We start from the raw sequence: 18,004 nt of genomic DNA on the forward strand, positions 1-18,004 counted from the left end.
AAGAAAGAATTCTCTGTGATAACTCAGAACCCAGCCCACCCATGTGGTGCCCTTCAGACATGCGCTATTGTGCCGGAGAGCTCTGATTTTATCAACACACCTATTCGTAGAACACTAATCAATAGAAATGGCCTCCAAAATAGGAGCTGGCGCTCCTTATCCAGGCAAAAGTCCTATTGACGGTGAGAAGAATTGGTCTGCGTGAGCAGTTCTGTATCCCACTCCATGTCTAAAGCCTTGATTCTGCAAGCTGATCAGTGGTGTCCGAGACCTATGGGGCTGGTCCCCCTGCATGGCTCAGTTTACAAGACTGAGTTAAGTTTTGGTCCAAGTCTCATTAGTAACATGGTGCGCCGAGGCTACGTCAAGTAGCAGTAATCGGATCTTTTCTAGCACAAAGGTAGGTTTTTTCCCAACTTTTCTTTTAAAAGGAGTATCTGACCTAAAAGTGATGGGCTTGTGCATGGAAAGGGGGGTTCCCAGTTTATTTTTTGAATGATTTCTTCTCAGTTTCTGTATTACGCAGGCCTCGCTAGTGACTCTCATTGTTCAGGATGCATTGAGTTTGTCGGTAAAGCGGGATTTACATCCCTCTGTTAGACACAAAACAGCTCTTCATAACCAAAGTTGCACCACCTCAGAAGTAAAGATTTTACTTGCTGGCAAGTCGCTGGTAAATTCAGCTAGCAGTTGAGGAGTTAAAAGGTTTATGATTGACATTCTTCGCAACTCATTGCTGGTGTCTAAAGTCTTTTCAGAGTCCCTCTTACTCACAAATTGCTTGCGTACAAAATGCAAACGTTAGCTGGCTTGCTGAGATCAAACCGATGGCACCAATAGACCAGGGGAGGAAGGGGAAGAGCATTCATTTGGGGCCGGTCTGTGGGTTATACATTTAAGGCTTCAAGCCCCCCTCAGGCCACAGTGAATCTCCCATTAGGGTCAACAGGATGTTTCCACAAAGGTCAAGTGTAAAATTTGGGCTTTATGTTGTTACCATTATTTATTATTGCCTTTGAGTCATGTTCAGTAGTACTCAGTGAGAACATCCGCACTGGTTTAGTACACACCACTCCTCCAACCTTTGCTTCTCTTCCTTCCCCATGCTCCTTTCTGCGTCTCACCTTTTTCCCTGACAGAGTTTCTCCTCTCTTCTGCCCTCTGCATTTCCTTTCTGGTAGATATTTCCAGTTGTCAGCTCCCCGTGGGCTCCACTCCTTTCCCTCTTTTAGATGCTATAAGATGACAAGCAATGAAATAGTTAATGTTGACACTGACGTTTCATCATTGGGCTTTAGAGATGGCTGTCCCGTGAGATGTGCACAGGACGGGAGTTCGTGACTCTGAGCTACAGTTTCAGGCTGGCTGCAGACTCAGGAAGATGCTGCTCCAACAGCTGCAATCAGTTCCCAGTTGGAAGGTTCTCTCGGCATTTTATTTTATTTTTGAAAGATAGGATGATGGGCATCATCCCTCGTGTACCCCAGAAATCGGTGGGTGACTAGTGCATGAAAGTGCACAATCGAAATGTCTGCTCTTCAGAGAGAAAAGAGGGTGCCACAAAGTTCAACACAAGCAGGGTCCATCAAACTCTGGACGCGCATCATCCAACAGGGCGCTAGCTCCAACTGCGTACCGAAGCGGGGAATGCCCCTCTGTCTACCTTAGCTTCTCCTGGTCTGTACCTGGGTCGGCTTCAGTGGAAGAGGTGTGCCATGAGGCACTCCCGCCCAGGTGCCCAAAGCATGTCGGATGGAGCCCCCCCTGGATGGGGTCTGTAAACCCCACACGGGGCTAGAAAGGCTTGAGGAATAGTTTTGGGCTCAGGCGGTCCCAGCCCATTGCACCTGCACAGCCTGGTCTAGCTGGGGAAGTTCAAAAGAGAGCCAGCCGGCTCAGTAAGGGGCAAATGGCAGATTTAGGGGGAAGGGGGGGGCACAGAGGGAGGAAGGGGTCTATCCCGAGATCTCTTGAGTAAGGGGACAGCAGGATCCCGTGCTGCAGGAATGGGAGGTCCGCATGCGACAGCTACCGCAGGTCCCAGAGGAGGGACTAGCTTATCCTACCCTTAAGGATTAAGGAGCCCTTCCCTTGGGCTGGCCGTGGGCTGGGGCAGTGATAGGAAGTGGCTCAGGGAGGCAGCCGCAGAGCCCTGCTGGGTGCTTGGTATCGCTGCCACTCATATAGCCCTGGGTTAGGCCCAGGCTTCCCTGTCAACATCTCTGGCTCACTTGGAGAGAAGGGGGGATAGACATTGCAAGCCCTGAGACAACCCACAGGGGCCCAGAGGCAGGCTGACCGCTCTTCCTTTTGTGGGGACCCTGGATGTACGTATTTTGTTGGGACACTCTCACCCCGGAAGGGGGTGAACTCCACTGGTGGCCTGGCCAGGGGGGTTGAGACATGACCTATCATCAGCGGGACCGCCACAGCGCTGGAGTCACTGCCGGCAAAGGACACTGGAGCCGGGAGAGCTGGGACTCGGTGACCTTACCGCAGCAGAGGCGCCAGGTAAGGTAGAAAAGTTTGGGCCCAACAGACAACATTCACAACGTCTGCCAGGCTGAAAATGGCTGAGCAGTTAAAGCAAATTAAGAATGGCCACACTGGGTCAGACCAATGGGCCATCGAGCCTGTCTTCTGTCCGTGGCTGGTGCCAGATGCTTCAGAGGTAATGAACAGAACAGGGCGATTCTCGAGTGATCCATCCGCTGTTGTCCAATCCCAGCTTCTGGAAGTCAGAGCCTTAGGGACACCCACAGCATGGGTTTCCATCCCTGATCATCTTGGCTAATAGCCATTGATGGACCTGTCCTCCAGGAGCTTATCTAATTGTTTTTTTGCACCCAATTATACTTTTGGCCTTCACAACATCCCCTGGCAAGGAGTTCCACAGGTTGACTCTGCGTTGGGTGAAGAAATACTTCCTTTCGTTTGTTTTAAACCTGCTGCCTATGAACGTCATTGAGTGCCCCCTGGTTCTTGTGTTATGTCAAGGTGTAAATGACACTTTCCATCCAGGATCCAGGGTGGATTCACATGCTGCAGAATACGTAGAAAAGAAAGGCAGCCCGGCTCCGGGGCTGCAGCTGGAGAGCGCGCAGCACAGCTCGGGGAGGGAGAGCAAAAGTGGCTCCAAGCCCTGGCAAACTACAATCCTGGGCCATCTGCAAACTACGCTTCCCCTTCTGCGTTCGAGCGCTCTGTGCGTGGCTGCTACAGGGGCCAATACAGCAACCAGCCATTGGCTGCATTTCAGTGCCAACTATTCCACCGGTTCTGCTTTTCATCACAAACCTCCTGTGACAACGACGGAGCGGAGACGTGACTGTGCCGGCGATTGCCCACTCTCCCGTTGGACTCTAATTAGACTGAACGCTGTTCCAAGTTCTTTGCTATTTGGCTCAGTACTACAATGAGATGTTTGATTCACCACTCACACGAAGCCTGGGCTGCTTACTGACGAGGATGGCATTTGCTTGCGGTTTGCTGGTTCACCGAAGGAGCATTGGAGAGGAGCTTGGGAAATTTTACTTGAAAAATGCAGGCAAATTGACTTGGTCATAGGGGTTGAAACCTAGCTCGCGGATAAAGGGCTTGTCTACCCAACAGCAATGACCCATTGTTGACAAGGGCAGCTGAGCGGGTGCTAAACTCTAGCTTCACATGTAAACGAGGCTGAAGCACGTTCAGCTTGTTCTAAAGCCACACTCTGAACTGAACTGGTGGTGAACACGTGCCCGTTCCTGACCCCCATCTTCGATGACAGGTGATTTTTGGACAGGAGCCAAAGCTCGCCTGGTGATACTCAAGCGTGTAGGGTTGGAGAAAGGCACCCAAGAGGTTTCCTGCAGAGATCAGTGTCAGGCCCACTGAATGCAGCAGCGAAGGTGAGCGCGTTAAGTGTGTTCAGAGGCCGGTAAGTGATGGGGTTGGGCACACTTCAGGGCAATGCGATCTTTGGTACCCCAGTCGGTAAACAAAGGGAATTCAACCGCGGTGCAGGTGGGCATTACGGACGAGCAACTCGAGACCCCCTCGACCCTCCTCCCTTCATCCAAATGCAAAGGAACAAGCCTTCCTCAGCCACGGCCCCAACAGAAAAGCAAGGTGCCAACCGCCGGGTGGAGGCTCAGCCTCTGCCTTGTCCTGCTGATGTTTTTTTAATTCACTCCATCAAAAACCCCCTAGATTAGGCCCTTGAGGTCAGGGAAATGGACAGGTGAAGAAATGGGGAGTCCACCCTGGGAAAATACAACTGACCAATAGGAGGAGCGAACATCCAGGCCACGCCTTGGGAAAGCCGCAGGGCTGAGCACCTCCTGGGGCTAACGAATGAGCAGGCAGGTTTGTACAAAGACAGGGTTTCTGGGCTCTGGCTGGGGTTTTTGAGGGGCTGAACAGGCAGCTGTTGAGCAGACGAGATGACCTCCTGAGGTCCTGTCCACCCCCAATCGTCTACGATACGTGGACCAGGAAGCTGCACATCCTTTGGTGAGCCTGCACCCTGACTGCTGCCTTCGTTTCTGGCTCCATCACTGCTAGCGTGAGGCCGGCGCCCTGGAGAGCTTTCCAAGAACGCTGGTTGAAGGAGTTGTGGTGGGAGCCAATTGAGAAAATGGGGCAGCCGGGCCTGCAGACGGCAAGGCTTTGGAAGGGTGTGAAAACCAAACAGGAGAGCAACTGCCTACGGTGCTGCCCATGCAAACAGGACGTAAGTAGAAGTCCTGGGCTGACGGCAAGCAAAGGAATACTCACCCTGACCTATGGTCAATGCAAGCTAGCACCAGCTTATTCCCCAGGACCCAGGAAAGGACAGAAGTGCCATCACTTGGTATTGGAAGCGGAGTTAAACGAGGCACTAGCAAGGAGACTGTAGGGAACAACACTGCAGGGGTGGGGACATTGATTTAATAACCTGGAGTGCTGGCCTGGGCTGTAAAACAGTGGCGTAGATGTTTGGGTTGGGCTGAAGGCCAGGCTCTGAGACCCTCCCACCTCGGCCCAAACCTGAACATCTTCACCCCCATTTTAGCCCTGTGAGCCCGAATCAGCTGCCCCTGGCCCGCTGCGGGTGTCTAACTGCAGTGTAGACATACACTAGAAGGTCTTGCTTGTGCTGTTAACTACTTGAACTCGGAGGCGTTTCTACACGGCTAGCGCCAGGTGCACTAAAAATGTGGGACAGCAGTGACTGGGGAGGGGTTCTTGAAATCTTTGGACTTCACCTTTTCAAAGCAGGGCCTGGTTTCAGGTTTGTATCACAGACTGAGATGAGCAAGAGCAGTCCCAGCCTCCCACAAACCCTCCCCGATGGTGCCCAAGGCACACATCTAAGCACAATGGGAGGTGAACAGCCAGTGAACGTCCTGGCCCCTTCCTCTGATATCTGAAAAAAAAATTGTACAGCCCTTTTATTTTTCTCATTCAGGTAAACGGCCTGAACCATGGCTGCTCTCTGTGCATCGAGGCAAGCTGGATCAACTTCTGTTGGTGAGAGACAAGCGTACACAGAGCGCTTCTTCAGGTCTTCTGAGACTCCAGACAGTCATGGCATTCAACACGTGTCAGCTATGCAGTGCACCTGGCCAGGATTTCTCTCTCTGCTCAGCATCGCCTATGGCAATGATCACTGCAGCACAGCTGAACGCCTGAGATTAGCCAGGTATGAACTCATGACTCATTCTGCCAGCGCTTGACCCAGCCATCAGGTCAGGGAATGACACCTGAGAAGCTGTGCAGGTCAGAACATTCGATCTTCTGTGGAGAAAGGAGTAGGGGACAGCAGAATGAGTGAGGATTGGGGATTTTTAAAGATGAGAAGGATTTAAAGACGAGGCCATGTATACATGTCTTTAGTGCAATTAATGTTCTAGGGGATAACGCTAATCACTCTGGCTAAGCAACTTACTAGAATGAATTTATCCCCAACAGAGTTAAAAATAATCTTCAGTTTTGTCGGTTAGGATGTGCTCTGTCTGCTCTGAATGGTTTCACTGCTTTTTCACACAGCCAGGCAAACGAACCTTCTGTTCTGAAAAGTTCTTCATAGAGTGAACTTATGTTTGCAATGCCGTAACATTCTGCCCTCCTGCATTTTGACAGGAACAAATAAAAATAGACGTGAAGCCTTCACCAACAGATTCATCATGCAACATAAAGGCAAGAACAACAGAACAAGGCAAGGAACTAAAACCATCAGTAAGGTCTCATTTGGGCACGTACCAGAGCTTGATACCCCCACACTGAGAGCATCTGTTCTCTTCACTGAATGGCTGAAATATGTAGGGGAAAATATAAAAAGCCAAGTTGGCGTTTTAGTGGAAGTTTAACTCTGACGAAACGAAGGCTCACCCTACGAGGAGTCAAAATGAAGCTGTAGCCCCTGCATCGCATTTAATTATTCCTTGAAGACAGCTTTTTGGGATGATGATCCTGTTGAAGTAGCTTGAATTGTCAGACTGAAGCCATGAAAGGATTGACTTTGGCAGGTATTACTCCCAAGATCTGTGCAGAAAGGGCAGTGCCTTCTGCCTTTGCAGAACAGCCGCCCCATGGCATCATACAGTTTAGAGAAACAGTAAAATTCACTGCCTGTCTTGCTATAAAATTTACAAAATAGTGCAGAGGATGGGGTGGGAAGAGAGACGTTTGTCTCGTCATATTGAAGCACTGTTAGTTACTTAAGGCCTGTTCAAACACAACTAGGAAGCAGGGAAAATTAATCTGTACACCCAAAAAGTTATATTTAATCTCTCACCCCTCCCCCCCCAATCCCCAAAATCCCATCACGTGGGCCTCTGGCTCCTGCCCCCTGTAGTGTGGGCTGGGAATGAAGAATTCAAGGCAAAAAGATTGCTCATGGCCAGCCAGAACTAACCTCAAGTATCCCACCAGCGGTTTGCTACTCTTCATTGAATATACAAACAGTGCAGGTTAGGAAAAGAAGCAACGAGCGGGTCACAGCAATGCAAACGATCTTTGAATATGAGCCTCTGGGTGAAATACTGTATTAAATGAGGGCTTGCTAATACCATGAAAAGAGCATTTAGATTCAAATTAAAACGCCAGCACTGCAACCAGCAGCAGTTACTATGAGAGCACCCACAACTGTTCCCCTCCCACATAATTAACCCCACTAGCCCATGCCGCAGCGAGGAACTTTCACAGCTCTCCATCATTCACCCCACGCTAGGCAAGCTAATGACGATCAGGACTTTTTTAAGCTGGGAAAGCGTCTGAAATATTTCTCATTTTTCAACACTGCCCACACGACTATGGCTAGAAGTTAAGGGTGTGCTGGCCGCCTCTTCTCTATCCCAATCAGCTGATTACAAATTCAGGTATTTTGCAGGGAGGGACTTAACTTTCTAGAGCATGCATTTCAGTGAAGAGTGATATACAGCAAAATGGTATGAAGTGACCCTTCATACGCAGAACTTATTGCTGGGGATTCTGATCTCCAAAGGCCAGCAAAATAGAGTTACTCAGACCTAGGAAAATGCCCAGAGTCCTCCAGGGCATGTGCAGACAGAATGTAATTCTTGTTCTCTATGCTCCATTCACCTGCACTCCCTTCCATACAGCACAGACCAGGGTTTTGACACCCACCAGCATGCATGTGACGTCTTCCCTAGCAATGAGTGCAAGAAGGTAAACAGCTGTGGCTCCCATGGGCCTTGCATCAAAGTTCAGCCAGTATCACTGCACTCAGCTTTCCTGAGCCATCTAACTCAACCAAGGATGGTGGCTGCAGTTGCTGGAAGCTCTGGTTAAGGACAGAACTGTGTGTGTCATTGGAATGACAGCACTCTTCTGACCCAGGGTTACATTTTCTTTCTCCACGGCTGCTCAGGGCTATGTACACTGTGTGATCTACACCGTATCAAACTGCAATAGTGTCTCCCACGTTCATACCATCGCTCTGAAATCTAACTCAGTGGTTAACCCCAAAAGTGATGCTCAGTTAACGGACCCAATCCGTGTTCTTTACCACATCTAGCATTAGTAGGCATCTAGTAAAAAACGCCACTTTAAGGGCAATGTTAGCTTTCATTGATGTAAATTTACAGTCTATGTAACTAACAAAGCCGGGCTAATTCTGCAACATATTCGTTTGGTTGTTTGCTGCTATATCCCCATCCTCTACTGCCTGTCAGTGTCTTTAGACTGTAATTCCTTCAGGGTAAGGATCCTCTCTGTCTAGTGTCCATAACCCGGGGGGCTTCAACCCTTACTGAAGCCTTTAGGTACTACTCTAATGTAAATATTTCCTTCTATTGCTCAACTATCTAGTTTCCTCCTTAGGCACCAATGAAGAAGTTCCATGAGTAACTCTGGGATTGCCACTAGTCCTTTTTGTTGCTCACAAATGTTAGCACTATTTTCTAAAGAGAGTTTAGTGTTAAACAACATATTGTACATGGACATAGCACACGGTATTATACGTTTAATGAAGGAACTGGGATCTGAAAATATGACTAACATTTAAACAGTTCAGTTGTTTTACATAACGAAGCGGACTGTAAAATCCCTGCTTCTCACTTACAATATATTTAGCTACAGCATATCAATGTATACAGTACAGCTTACTTCCAAAATGGTCTTAAACATCTTAATTTTGCATTTCCTTGTTTAAGAAAGTTACATATTAATTACTCGGGAAAGTTTCTGAACTCTATTTAGCAGCAAATCTCCTTTCTTGATGGTTTCTTGGTACTGCCAGTTCTTGCTATCAGGCCTACAAATGACGAAGAAAGGGGTTTACAATGAGACATCATATTACACCATTACAAGAGCTGTTCAGTAACTCTGTCCATTTAATAACTGTGGCCCGATTATACAGCGTTAAACTAGACTATGGATACTGTACCTGTTAGTTTCGACTATCTCATTCACTTTGTCTATTTTGCAATGCAGTCGCCCAGCTGCAATAAATCTCGAAAGCTCCCTAATTTAAAAAAAGGAGTGTGTTAAATATACAGATGTTGCAGAGAAGAGTTGTAGACCCTACAGAATAACACATGCTCCCACACAGTGCCGTAATTTCACACACACCCCCATTTTTCAAGAAACACCTTCAACTTTCTTTCCCCCTAAAGCTATTCTTAGAAGGGCCTTTCACATACCACCTTTGCTCATTTATTTCCTCTTCCTCTTTTAAATTGCACCTCAATTGTTTGTATGGCAGGAAGGTGTTGTACTGCGTACCCTTAGTTGTTATTCTGTTGTACAGTACCTGAGCATTTGACACTGTATACAATTACATCAGTGGAATAGCTCCAAGGCAGGACAACTACAAAATTACACGTTAGTAAGTTAACCGTCATTACTTCCTAAAAGTGAACATGATTATCCCTATCTAGTCCTGCACGTCAGATTGTTTGCTTTATAGATTGCTGCTCACATTAGCTTTGTTTCCAGGTCCAACTAATTCTTACGAGACCATATCACAATATAACCAACTAGAGTGGTTTACTATAGTGTTCACACTTCAATCCGGAGGGGTGGGGGAGAGGGAATATACTGGTGCTGAATAAGTGCCTATGAATTGATAAGGATTGGTTAAACTCTTCCTGTTGGTCTTTTTCACACAGAACTGTTTTTGTGGCTAGAAAAGTGATGACAATAAAAGTAAAAAAAAACAAAACAAACCCATATTCCAATACTAGAGCATGACAGAACACACGGATAAGTGACCTACAAAAAACCAGGTATGTTACAATACTTAACTATCGACTCCTGCTATAAATAGAAACTGGTATTACTCAAGTCTTGATCTCCATTAATATGATTATATTTAGTTTCCTTTTAAACAAATTAGTAAAGCAAAAAATGTTTATGTACATTTCAGTCAGGACTCAGATTCCTGCAAAATTTTTCTATATTAAGAATATTTAAAAAAAATACTTAGATGGAAGCAAATAGTTCCTGTGAAGGAATTACCTACGACAGCCAGCTTGTGTTCTATCATGGGTAAATCCACTAATCCTTCACCCTAGATTAGCTTCAAATCCTAATTTAGGTCACAATGAAAACTAGCTATTTGGTCTCACCTTAGAACTGGAACTACCAGTCCAGGTTGAGGTGTGATACTAGAAAGCTTGCACAACAGCTGCCTACCCTTTACCTGACTCAAACCACAAATATCAGGGTCCTGTCTACACAGCAAGTATAAAGGAGTCAGGCGATCCAGTTAAAGCTTGTGGTAAAGATGGAACTTAAGTGTCCCAAAACTGGAACATGGACAGTGAAAAACTGAAAAAATATGATGAAGTCTCATCTACATCACAGTTTCTAACTGGGTTGTCTCCTCATTCCCTAAATTCAATTATAGTACTGATAGCTCTTAGCCATATCATTTAAAGAAAAAAAAATTAAGGTATTTATCACATGATGCTTCATGTGTAAAAAATATTAATTTCTTATGCAACCTGTCAGAGAGAAAAGGAAATATTGGGCAATGAATTTTATGTTAAACTGATTTCTACACTTAAACATGAGACTATTAAAAAAAACCCTTGCATGCATACACACAGAGATAACTAGGTTTGTGGATGGTCTAAGATGTAAGTAAACATCTCTTCTCTCTATTTGGTATCTTCTGTTTATTTGTAGCAGGATCATTGTAAACATGTTACTTTATAAATGATCAGTGACAAAAGTCTTTAACTTATAAAAGTTACTTTTAACTTACTGGTCTATGAATTCTACGCCAACTCCAAAAGCTTCTGCCATGTACCCTAGTGTCAGTGACCGGTAGGATTCTAGGAGTTGGCTGTATGCATGGATTCTCATTTCCCGTACATAATAACGATAGTGAGGCGCAAACAGCCAGTCTTTTTTCATCTCTTGCTCTACACTAGCTGAAAAGATAAAAATCATAGAAGCAGTCTATAATATCTTAGAGGTGTTAATCTTTTCCTGGTTATCCAAACAAAGCATATAATGAAGTTCAACACGCAACATGACATGGTATGTGAAGATCATAGTGGATCTCTGTGTATCATAGTGTGCATTGTGAGACAGACACAACTAAAGTAGATACATCTTTAACTATAGTACTGTACTTGGTTTGTGTTTGCTTCATCAATTTTTTTTTCTTAAAAATAGAACAGCTAAGGGTAAGACTAGTTTTCTACTGAAATTAGGTCTTAAATTTGCTTTAAGAAACTACAGACATTTCAGGAGCTATTTTTTTTTCTGACTGGCATATTCAGTTCTCAATAGCAGTTGAGGCCTGCAGCTGAGAGTTTTTGCCCTCAGCTACTGGTTGCAGGGCAGCCACTCAGATCCAGTCTTTTTCAAAATAAAGGGGAAGATTTTTTTTAATTCTTTCTTGCTACTATAGAATCCATTTTCATGGAAACTGAAGCAGAAACCAGCAGCATGAAAACTGACAGCAGAGTGGCAATGACAAAGGATGGATTTTAAGTGTTCTCTTTCCTCATTTCTGCCACTGTTCCCATAGAAAGCCAGTTCAAAACAGCCCTAATAGCCAGAAGCTATGACATCTCCCCTTTGTAATTTAAACCTGCAAGTTCAGATTTTAAAACCGACCTAGAGAATTCAGAATCCTTTGGCTTCCCTGAAGCATGCAGTGTTTTACATTTATTACAAAAAATTATTTTTAAAGCATGCCTTTCAGAATTCCCATTTTAATGCAGTAAGTACCTCTAAGGTCCCAAATCCACAACCAGGAACAGAGCCTATGGGTCTGACCACAGAATTGGCAGGACCTGCCCTCACCCAACCAGATGGCACCTTTCAGAAAGCTCATTTGATAAGAAGAACATTGTAGAGTTCCTATACATCAAGGAAAGAGCTGTTTGCTTTACATCGTTGCGCTGCACAGGGAATGTTGTATCTGGTAGTCGTTTACCTCAAGTAAATAGATGATTTTAACTGTAGGTGGTTTGACAACACTAACTACACCTGCAGCCCCCGCCACCCGTTAGCGATTCTACAAAACGCAGCAAACTGCTCACAGGTCCTAAGGGGAAACACAGAGGAAAGATCCTGGTGTATGAAACATCCTTACCTAATGACTGGAAGAAGACTGAATAACGACATTCATAGAGTGAAAAGAGATACTGTCGTACTGTTGGTAAACTATGCAACACTTCCAGAATCTCAGCCCCTTTAATAACCTGAAAGCAATCACAGAACATTTAGAAGTTGCATATACTAGCATCAGGGAGAGAGAAAAAAGTAAGAATAATTTGATCAGTTTGAATCACTGTAGTTGTTTGCTTTACTTGCCTTCTCTCTAAGGTCAGGTCTGTCTAATGCAATCATGCTGACGTAGACAGTGTATGTTACAAATGTTTTGTAATCCATAAGTTCATAGGATGTAAATGTTGAAACTGTATCAAGAAAGAGTTCTGCTGCTTGTTTGAAATCTCGAATAGCTACGCAGTAAAGACCCTGGTAGACTTTTAGACGATTTCTCCTGTCCCAGTCTCCTCCTTCCTCTATTAGACTTAAAACAAATAAGATATATATTTACTTGTTTTCTTTATCTGAAATGAGTACGGTAGATTTAACAAGAGTAGAGTGCAGAAGGAAGCCTTAGTTATGAAGTACACTATCTTGTAACAGCTGGGGTTTTAAAAGTGCACTTCTCAGTGGGAGGTGGGAAGCTTTCCTGGGTGGCCAGCAGTTTCTGCAGAATTCAAGCTACATTTAACAAATGTAAATAGCTTCTAGCCTTTACCGTTGTGATGATAATCTTCCAAAAGTGAACTACGCTGTACTGTTATCCTGAGTCTGTAGACACAAACCTCCAATGCCTCTCTTGCGCACAGCTTTGCCCACCAGTAGTATACTCATTGTATTTCTTTTTTTTAAAAATAAAGGCTAGAAAAGAAAAACGTGCAGCAGTGAAACTTTCAAGACCCATGTAATGCTGCAGCCATTCAGAGAGGAGAACACAAAAACCAGTGTCAGAGGGAAGAGTAAAGTCAAAGACTTCTCACTGCAACAGCCAAGATGATAGGGGACCAGTAGTGGAGACCAGCTCATTGCAGCGGCCCGAAAGCTCCATGGTGTTTTGGGGCGGGGCGGAGGGGGGGGAAAGAGTTCCTTCTCCCTTCTAGCATCTACAGGCAAGGTGAGGTTTGGAAATTCTAACTCAAACACAGGCTAGTCAGGAGCGGACACAGAAGATCCAACGCCCAGGCAGTGTCCAGGGACAAGAAGCATCCTCACAGAAATCCCAACACCTATACCTCCACATTCCCTGCAGCTGGAGGTTGTAAAGGTGCTGGAGTTTCTCACTATGAGATTGTCCCATGACTTTAACTGATGCAGTATCCACTCATCTTTCATATCTACCTCTGGCTAGTGGGTATCTGTTACGTTTTTTCAAAAACTGGTAATCGCTTCTGTTTCTTTCATAACTTTATCCAGGACCATAATGTGTAACAACTAGATTTAATTTAAAATTAGTAAACAGTGATAACACAAAAGTCGCACTTTAATTATAAATTCTTTGGGGGCAGGAACTCAGATTTCTTTCAGATGGCAAAGTGCACTTATAACACTATAAGAATAAGTTAATTTTTTAAAATTATTAACAAATAAGCCAAACCAATTCACTAGCAATCAGACAGTTCTATAGCTGTCTTCAAAACCAGTGTTTTGTTAGACAAATGCAACCAATGAGGCTTTACTTCAAAGGTGATATTTGACACAAATCTAACAATGGTACCTTTTTGCCTTTTCAATGTTCCGTGTGATGAGGTCATTATCCATGTAAAACAAGCCAATTCTTAGAAGGTAGAACACAATATCCAGACGATGTCCCAGTGCCACAGTTTTGTCATATGTTTTACGAAAGGCAGTCAGAGCGCCTTCCTAATAAGACAATATTTTCTAATATTAGAATATAAAAAGGAACTAGTGTCCCAGTAAAATATGTTATCAAGTTCACAACAGAGGAGCTGCCTTGGGTGTCACTAGGGTAGTGTACAGATTTACCTGGCTGAAGGACATTTTAGCAGCACTGTGGGGGGCAGAAAAACACAGGCAAACAAAACATGTCTTGGAACTTAAAAAAGCTGGCAGCCATCTTAGAAAGAAAGTTTAAACTAAGTTAGCATGCTCTGACCAAGGTGTACCATCTCTTTTCTGTTGATTGATTGGCCCATCCGTAACAGAACTGTACAACTGTCTATCCTAAATAATTAAAATATCAACCACCTTCAAAAAAGGAGATTAACATTCACAATTTGTCAGTTTAGATTTGTAGTTCTAAAAGTTACTTCCAAAATAGCTTAATAAAATATAGTCCCTAATGATTCGTATGAGAACACAGAAACTTTAACTCACATTGCATATGCAATTATGATGTAAGAGCTTAAAAACAAAACACTAGGTAAGTAGAAAATATTGTCTACAAAAAGTTTTGAAAAGTTTTTAATGGCAAACTTATTTTTTCTCTTGGTTCACCTTTCACCTCCTATTTTCCCCTTTCTCTTGCTGCACGGCTTAGATGTCACCATTCACCCCACCCCACCCATGTGTGGTTCTATTTTCTCCAGATCAGCAATCAGTCAGCCTCCTCTAAATGGATGGCACGCACAGGAATTTGCCTGGTTTGAAAGATGATTTTAACAACAGCAGCCCAAGGAACTTGGGCCTTTAACCCACCTTGTCCCCAATTCGGCACAGGTACTCAGCCTTGGCCATCATTGCATCACGGATTTCACTCTCTCCCAGGATCTTTTCAGCATCTTCCAGTTCGTTGTCGAGACGTTTCAACTCTTCCTCATTTGCCTTTTTCATCTTATTCAACAGCTCCATGTCCATTTGCCAGTCCAGCGGCTTGCAGAGTGCTTCGTAGTATGGGGCCATATCTGAAAGAGAATCGGGGCAGCTCTTGCTGGCATAGACGTTCCTGCGGGTTCACATATCAATAGTCTGAAGTGCTAAAGGAAAATTCCCAGTGATGGAGGGATATAATCAGGTCAGTTATCAGACAAGAGCCTATTAAAAGGACATTCAGCCTCTATGCAGTGAAGACTGGGTTTCAGGTTCTCCTCCTATTTGACAGTCTCCTCCTTGTTACACACAACCCATCACTTCCCTTGTCCCCAGCTTGCTCTTCATCTATTTCATCCACCTGGTGCTTCTTGCCAGGCTCCTACCCTGGCACAGGGGCTGTCTTCTTTACCTGCTGTTTATACAGCACCGAGCGCACCTGGGCCCGGATGCTGGACTGGCCCTGCTGGGTGCCACTGCACGACAACTACGAGCCATTTCCCTTCAGTGGGAGAAGGGGGAACTGAGCACGGGCTGAGATGCACCCAGACCCCACAGCCCGGGATGCTGCTGTGAACACTGACCCCAAAGGCTCAGTCGCCTATGGACAGACCTCCCCCCCCACCACCCCACCCAGGACCCACAGCTCGTTCCAGGCTGCAACTCCTGGGGGGGGGGGGGAGTGAATGGGGGCTGGGGGGATGTAGGGGGTCGGGGGGCGGGGCGAGTGAGAGGGCCAGGAAGGGGATCGGCGCTAGAGGGTTTGGGGGGAGAGGGCAGGGGACCTGCGGGCTGGGGGGGGATGGGAGGCGGGGTCCGAGGGGCATGGGGGAGGGGACTGGAGGAGGAGGAGAGAGGGGGGCGGCCCGGCCCGGGGGAGGGCAGGGAGTGGGGGAGGGGCGGCCCGGCCGGGGGAGGGGAGGGGAGGAGGCCGGGGTCCGGCGGCCCGGCCCGGCCCGGCACTCACTGTGGCGCCGCACGGCCGCCATGAGCTCGTCGCGCACGGCGGGGTCGGGGCGCTGCGGCCGCAGGCTGAGCAGGAAGCGGAGCTGGGCGATGCGCAGGTCGGGGTTCTTGGGCAGCCCCTCCTCCTCCAGGTTCTCCAGCGGCATGGCGGCGGCGGATGGCGGGGCCGGGGCGCGGGACTCCCGGGAGTAGCGGCGGCGGCGCGGCCCAGTGACTCAGCCGCCGAGAGACGGAAGCCGGCGGCGGCCACTTCCGCCGGCCGGGCTCGGCTCCGGCTCTGGCGCCCCCTGCAGGCCGCGCGCTGGGAGGCCGGGCCCCGCCCGCCGGGCGACGGAGCGGGAGGAGGCGGGGAGCGGGCTCCGCCCCCACAGACCCGGCCGGGCCCGGCGCCCCCCACAGCGCCCCCGGAGACCCCCGACTCCGCCACCGAGACACCACTACACACACAGGGTGCACCTCGCCCCCAATGAGACAAAGATTCCACTATTGACTCCGCCCACGGACACACCTCCCCCGCATTGACTCCTCCCACAGACACACCTCCCCCACACTGACTCCGCCCACGGACACACCTCCCCCGCATTGACTCCTCCCACAGACACACCTCCCCCACATTGACTCCGCCCACAGACACACCTCCCCACATTGACTCCGCCCATGGACACCTCCCCCATATTGGCTCCTCCCACAGACACACCTCCCCCACATTGACTCCTCCCACGGACACACCTCCCCCACATTGGCTCCTCCCACGGACACACCTCCCCCCACATTGGCTCCTCCCACAGACACACCTCCCCCACACTGACTCCTCCCACAGACACACCTCCCCCACATCGACTCCTCCCACTGAGACCCCCAAACACACCATGACCTCAGCATAAAATGTCCTAATTTTATAGGGACATTCCGGCTATTCTGGGCTTTTTCTTATATAGGCGCCTAATTCGTCCCACTCCATCCTGATTTTTCACACTTGCAACCTGGTCATCCTACCTCAGTAGAATCAGACTCCCCCAACTGACACACAGACAGGCATGCCACCAATTTCCCCCAACCTCCCCACTGCCCTTACAAGAAATGCAAGGTTTCTATTGGGGTGTTTTCTCCCTTTGTGTAGTTGTCTACATTTAAATTTACCCTTGCGAATAGCAGAATGAGTTGAACTATGTTGTAAAGCAATTTTGGCAGTAGTTTTACCAGAAAGCAGCTTTATCTTATTGTTTCTTTATTAGGTAAAAGATTTGCCTAGCTTTTTCTAGTAATGTTTTTATTGCCAGTCTGAAGTTCTCTGATGCATTTATTATGCAGGATTTTATTGTGAAACCTGTGATCTTTGATGTTTTCCCTACAGCCTCAGGTTTTGGGGAAAAAAATATTACAAAAGAATGTCAGCCTTCTTGTAAAAAGTATGTTTCTAGCCCTAATGGTAGCTGAGAAAAATTTCAAAATGTGATCCAAGTGCATCCTGAAGACTGAAAAACCAGGGTGCAAATAAAAAGACCCTTGTACTTATTATTTTCAAATAACTAATTATTATTAAGCCAGTTGTGTGATTTGGGAGGCCTGACATTATTTTTGATAGACAAGGTGAGGTGATTGTTTTTATTGGACCAACTTCTGTTGGTGAGAGAGACAAGCTTTTGAGCTACATGTTATTTTTGAACATTCAGGGTTGGCAGTACTGCCTATGTATTTATAATGAAGACTGTGATCAATTTCTGGGTCTAGTAAAATTTTACTTTTGTTTTTATCCCTCTGAATATGTCAATTTCTGTTATATTTTCCCAAGCTGACACATGAAGCTCGTGTATTTTAATACATTTCTGGCGGTGTCATTTTGTTCAGAGACTGTAACATTATCCGGAGTCAGCAGATGGCACTATACATACATGATCTTGTATGAGTGATAGTGTGACGGGGCGTCAGCAAAACTCTAGACAATATATCTCTGTGTTGTTTAATGGAAGTCTTGAATTTGCGGACTGCTCCAGCAGAGTCCATAAATCATGTTGTACATGCTGAAAAGGCTCAGGCTTAGATTACATCCCTGGATTGTTCCCTTCTCTTGCCTGAGGGCTGTTTGCAAGTGGTTTATTTTTCTGCTGTGTTTGATATGCTGATACAATGTCATGTTTTCTCTCTAATTCTAGTTAGTATCAATTTAAGAGTCAATCCTGGGTTCCAGAATGAGTCAAAAGCTTTTTTAAAAAGTTATACAAAGCAGAAAAATATCATCCTCTTTTATTTTTTATGTTTGTTGATCATAAGCAGG

General features: G+C 46.3%; 1 protein-coding gene across 1 annotated transcript; it reads right to left on the minus strand.

The window, feature by feature from the left end:
• Positions 1 to 8,434: 8,434 nt before the first annotated feature.
• Positions 8,435 to 15,931, minus strand: PSMD6 (proteasome 26S subunit, non-ATPase 6). Its single transcript, XM_067541695.1, has 8 exons — positions 15,731 to 15,931; positions 14,653 to 14,858; positions 13,712 to 13,857; positions 12,262 to 12,481; positions 12,041 to 12,149; positions 10,697 to 10,865; positions 8,873 to 8,950; positions 8,435 to 8,740 (listed from the first exon to the last, which is right to left on the minus strand). Exons 1-8 carry the CDS (start codon positions 15,873 to 15,875, stop codon positions 8,644 to 8,646), a joined length of 1,170 nt encoding a protein of 389 aa, XP_067397796.1. The 5' UTR covers positions 15,876 to 15,931; the 3' UTR covers positions 8,435 to 8,643.
• Between the last annotated feature and the right edge of the window lie 2,073 nt (positions 15,932 to 18,004).

This window comes from Emydura macquarii, unplaced genomic scaffold (assembly GCF_026122565.2).
Source record: "Emydura macquarii macquarii isolate MOO-44397 ecotype Brisbane River unplaced genomic scaffold, CSIRO-AGI_Emac_v2 contig_71, whole genome shotgun sequence".
In the NCBI taxonomy this organism is placed as follows: domain Eukaryota; kingdom Metazoa; phylum Chordata; order Testudines; family Chelidae; genus Emydura; species Emydura macquarii.

Bases quoted from the DNA above. Each gene is read 5' to 3' on its own strand.
- PSMD6 (XM_067541695.1), bottom strand. From the start codon at position 15,875: ATGCCGCTGGAGAACCTGGAGGAGGAGGGGCTGCCCAAGAACCCCGAC. The intron at 14,859-15,730 runs GTGAGTGCCGGG...ATTCTCTTTCAG, and splicing joins GGCGGCCGTGCGGCGCCACA to ATATGGCCCCATACTACGAA. The intron at 12,150-12,261 runs GCAAGTAAAGCA...GATTGCTTTCAG, and splicing joins GACCTGACCTTAGAGAGAAG to GTTATTAAAGGGGCTGAGAT.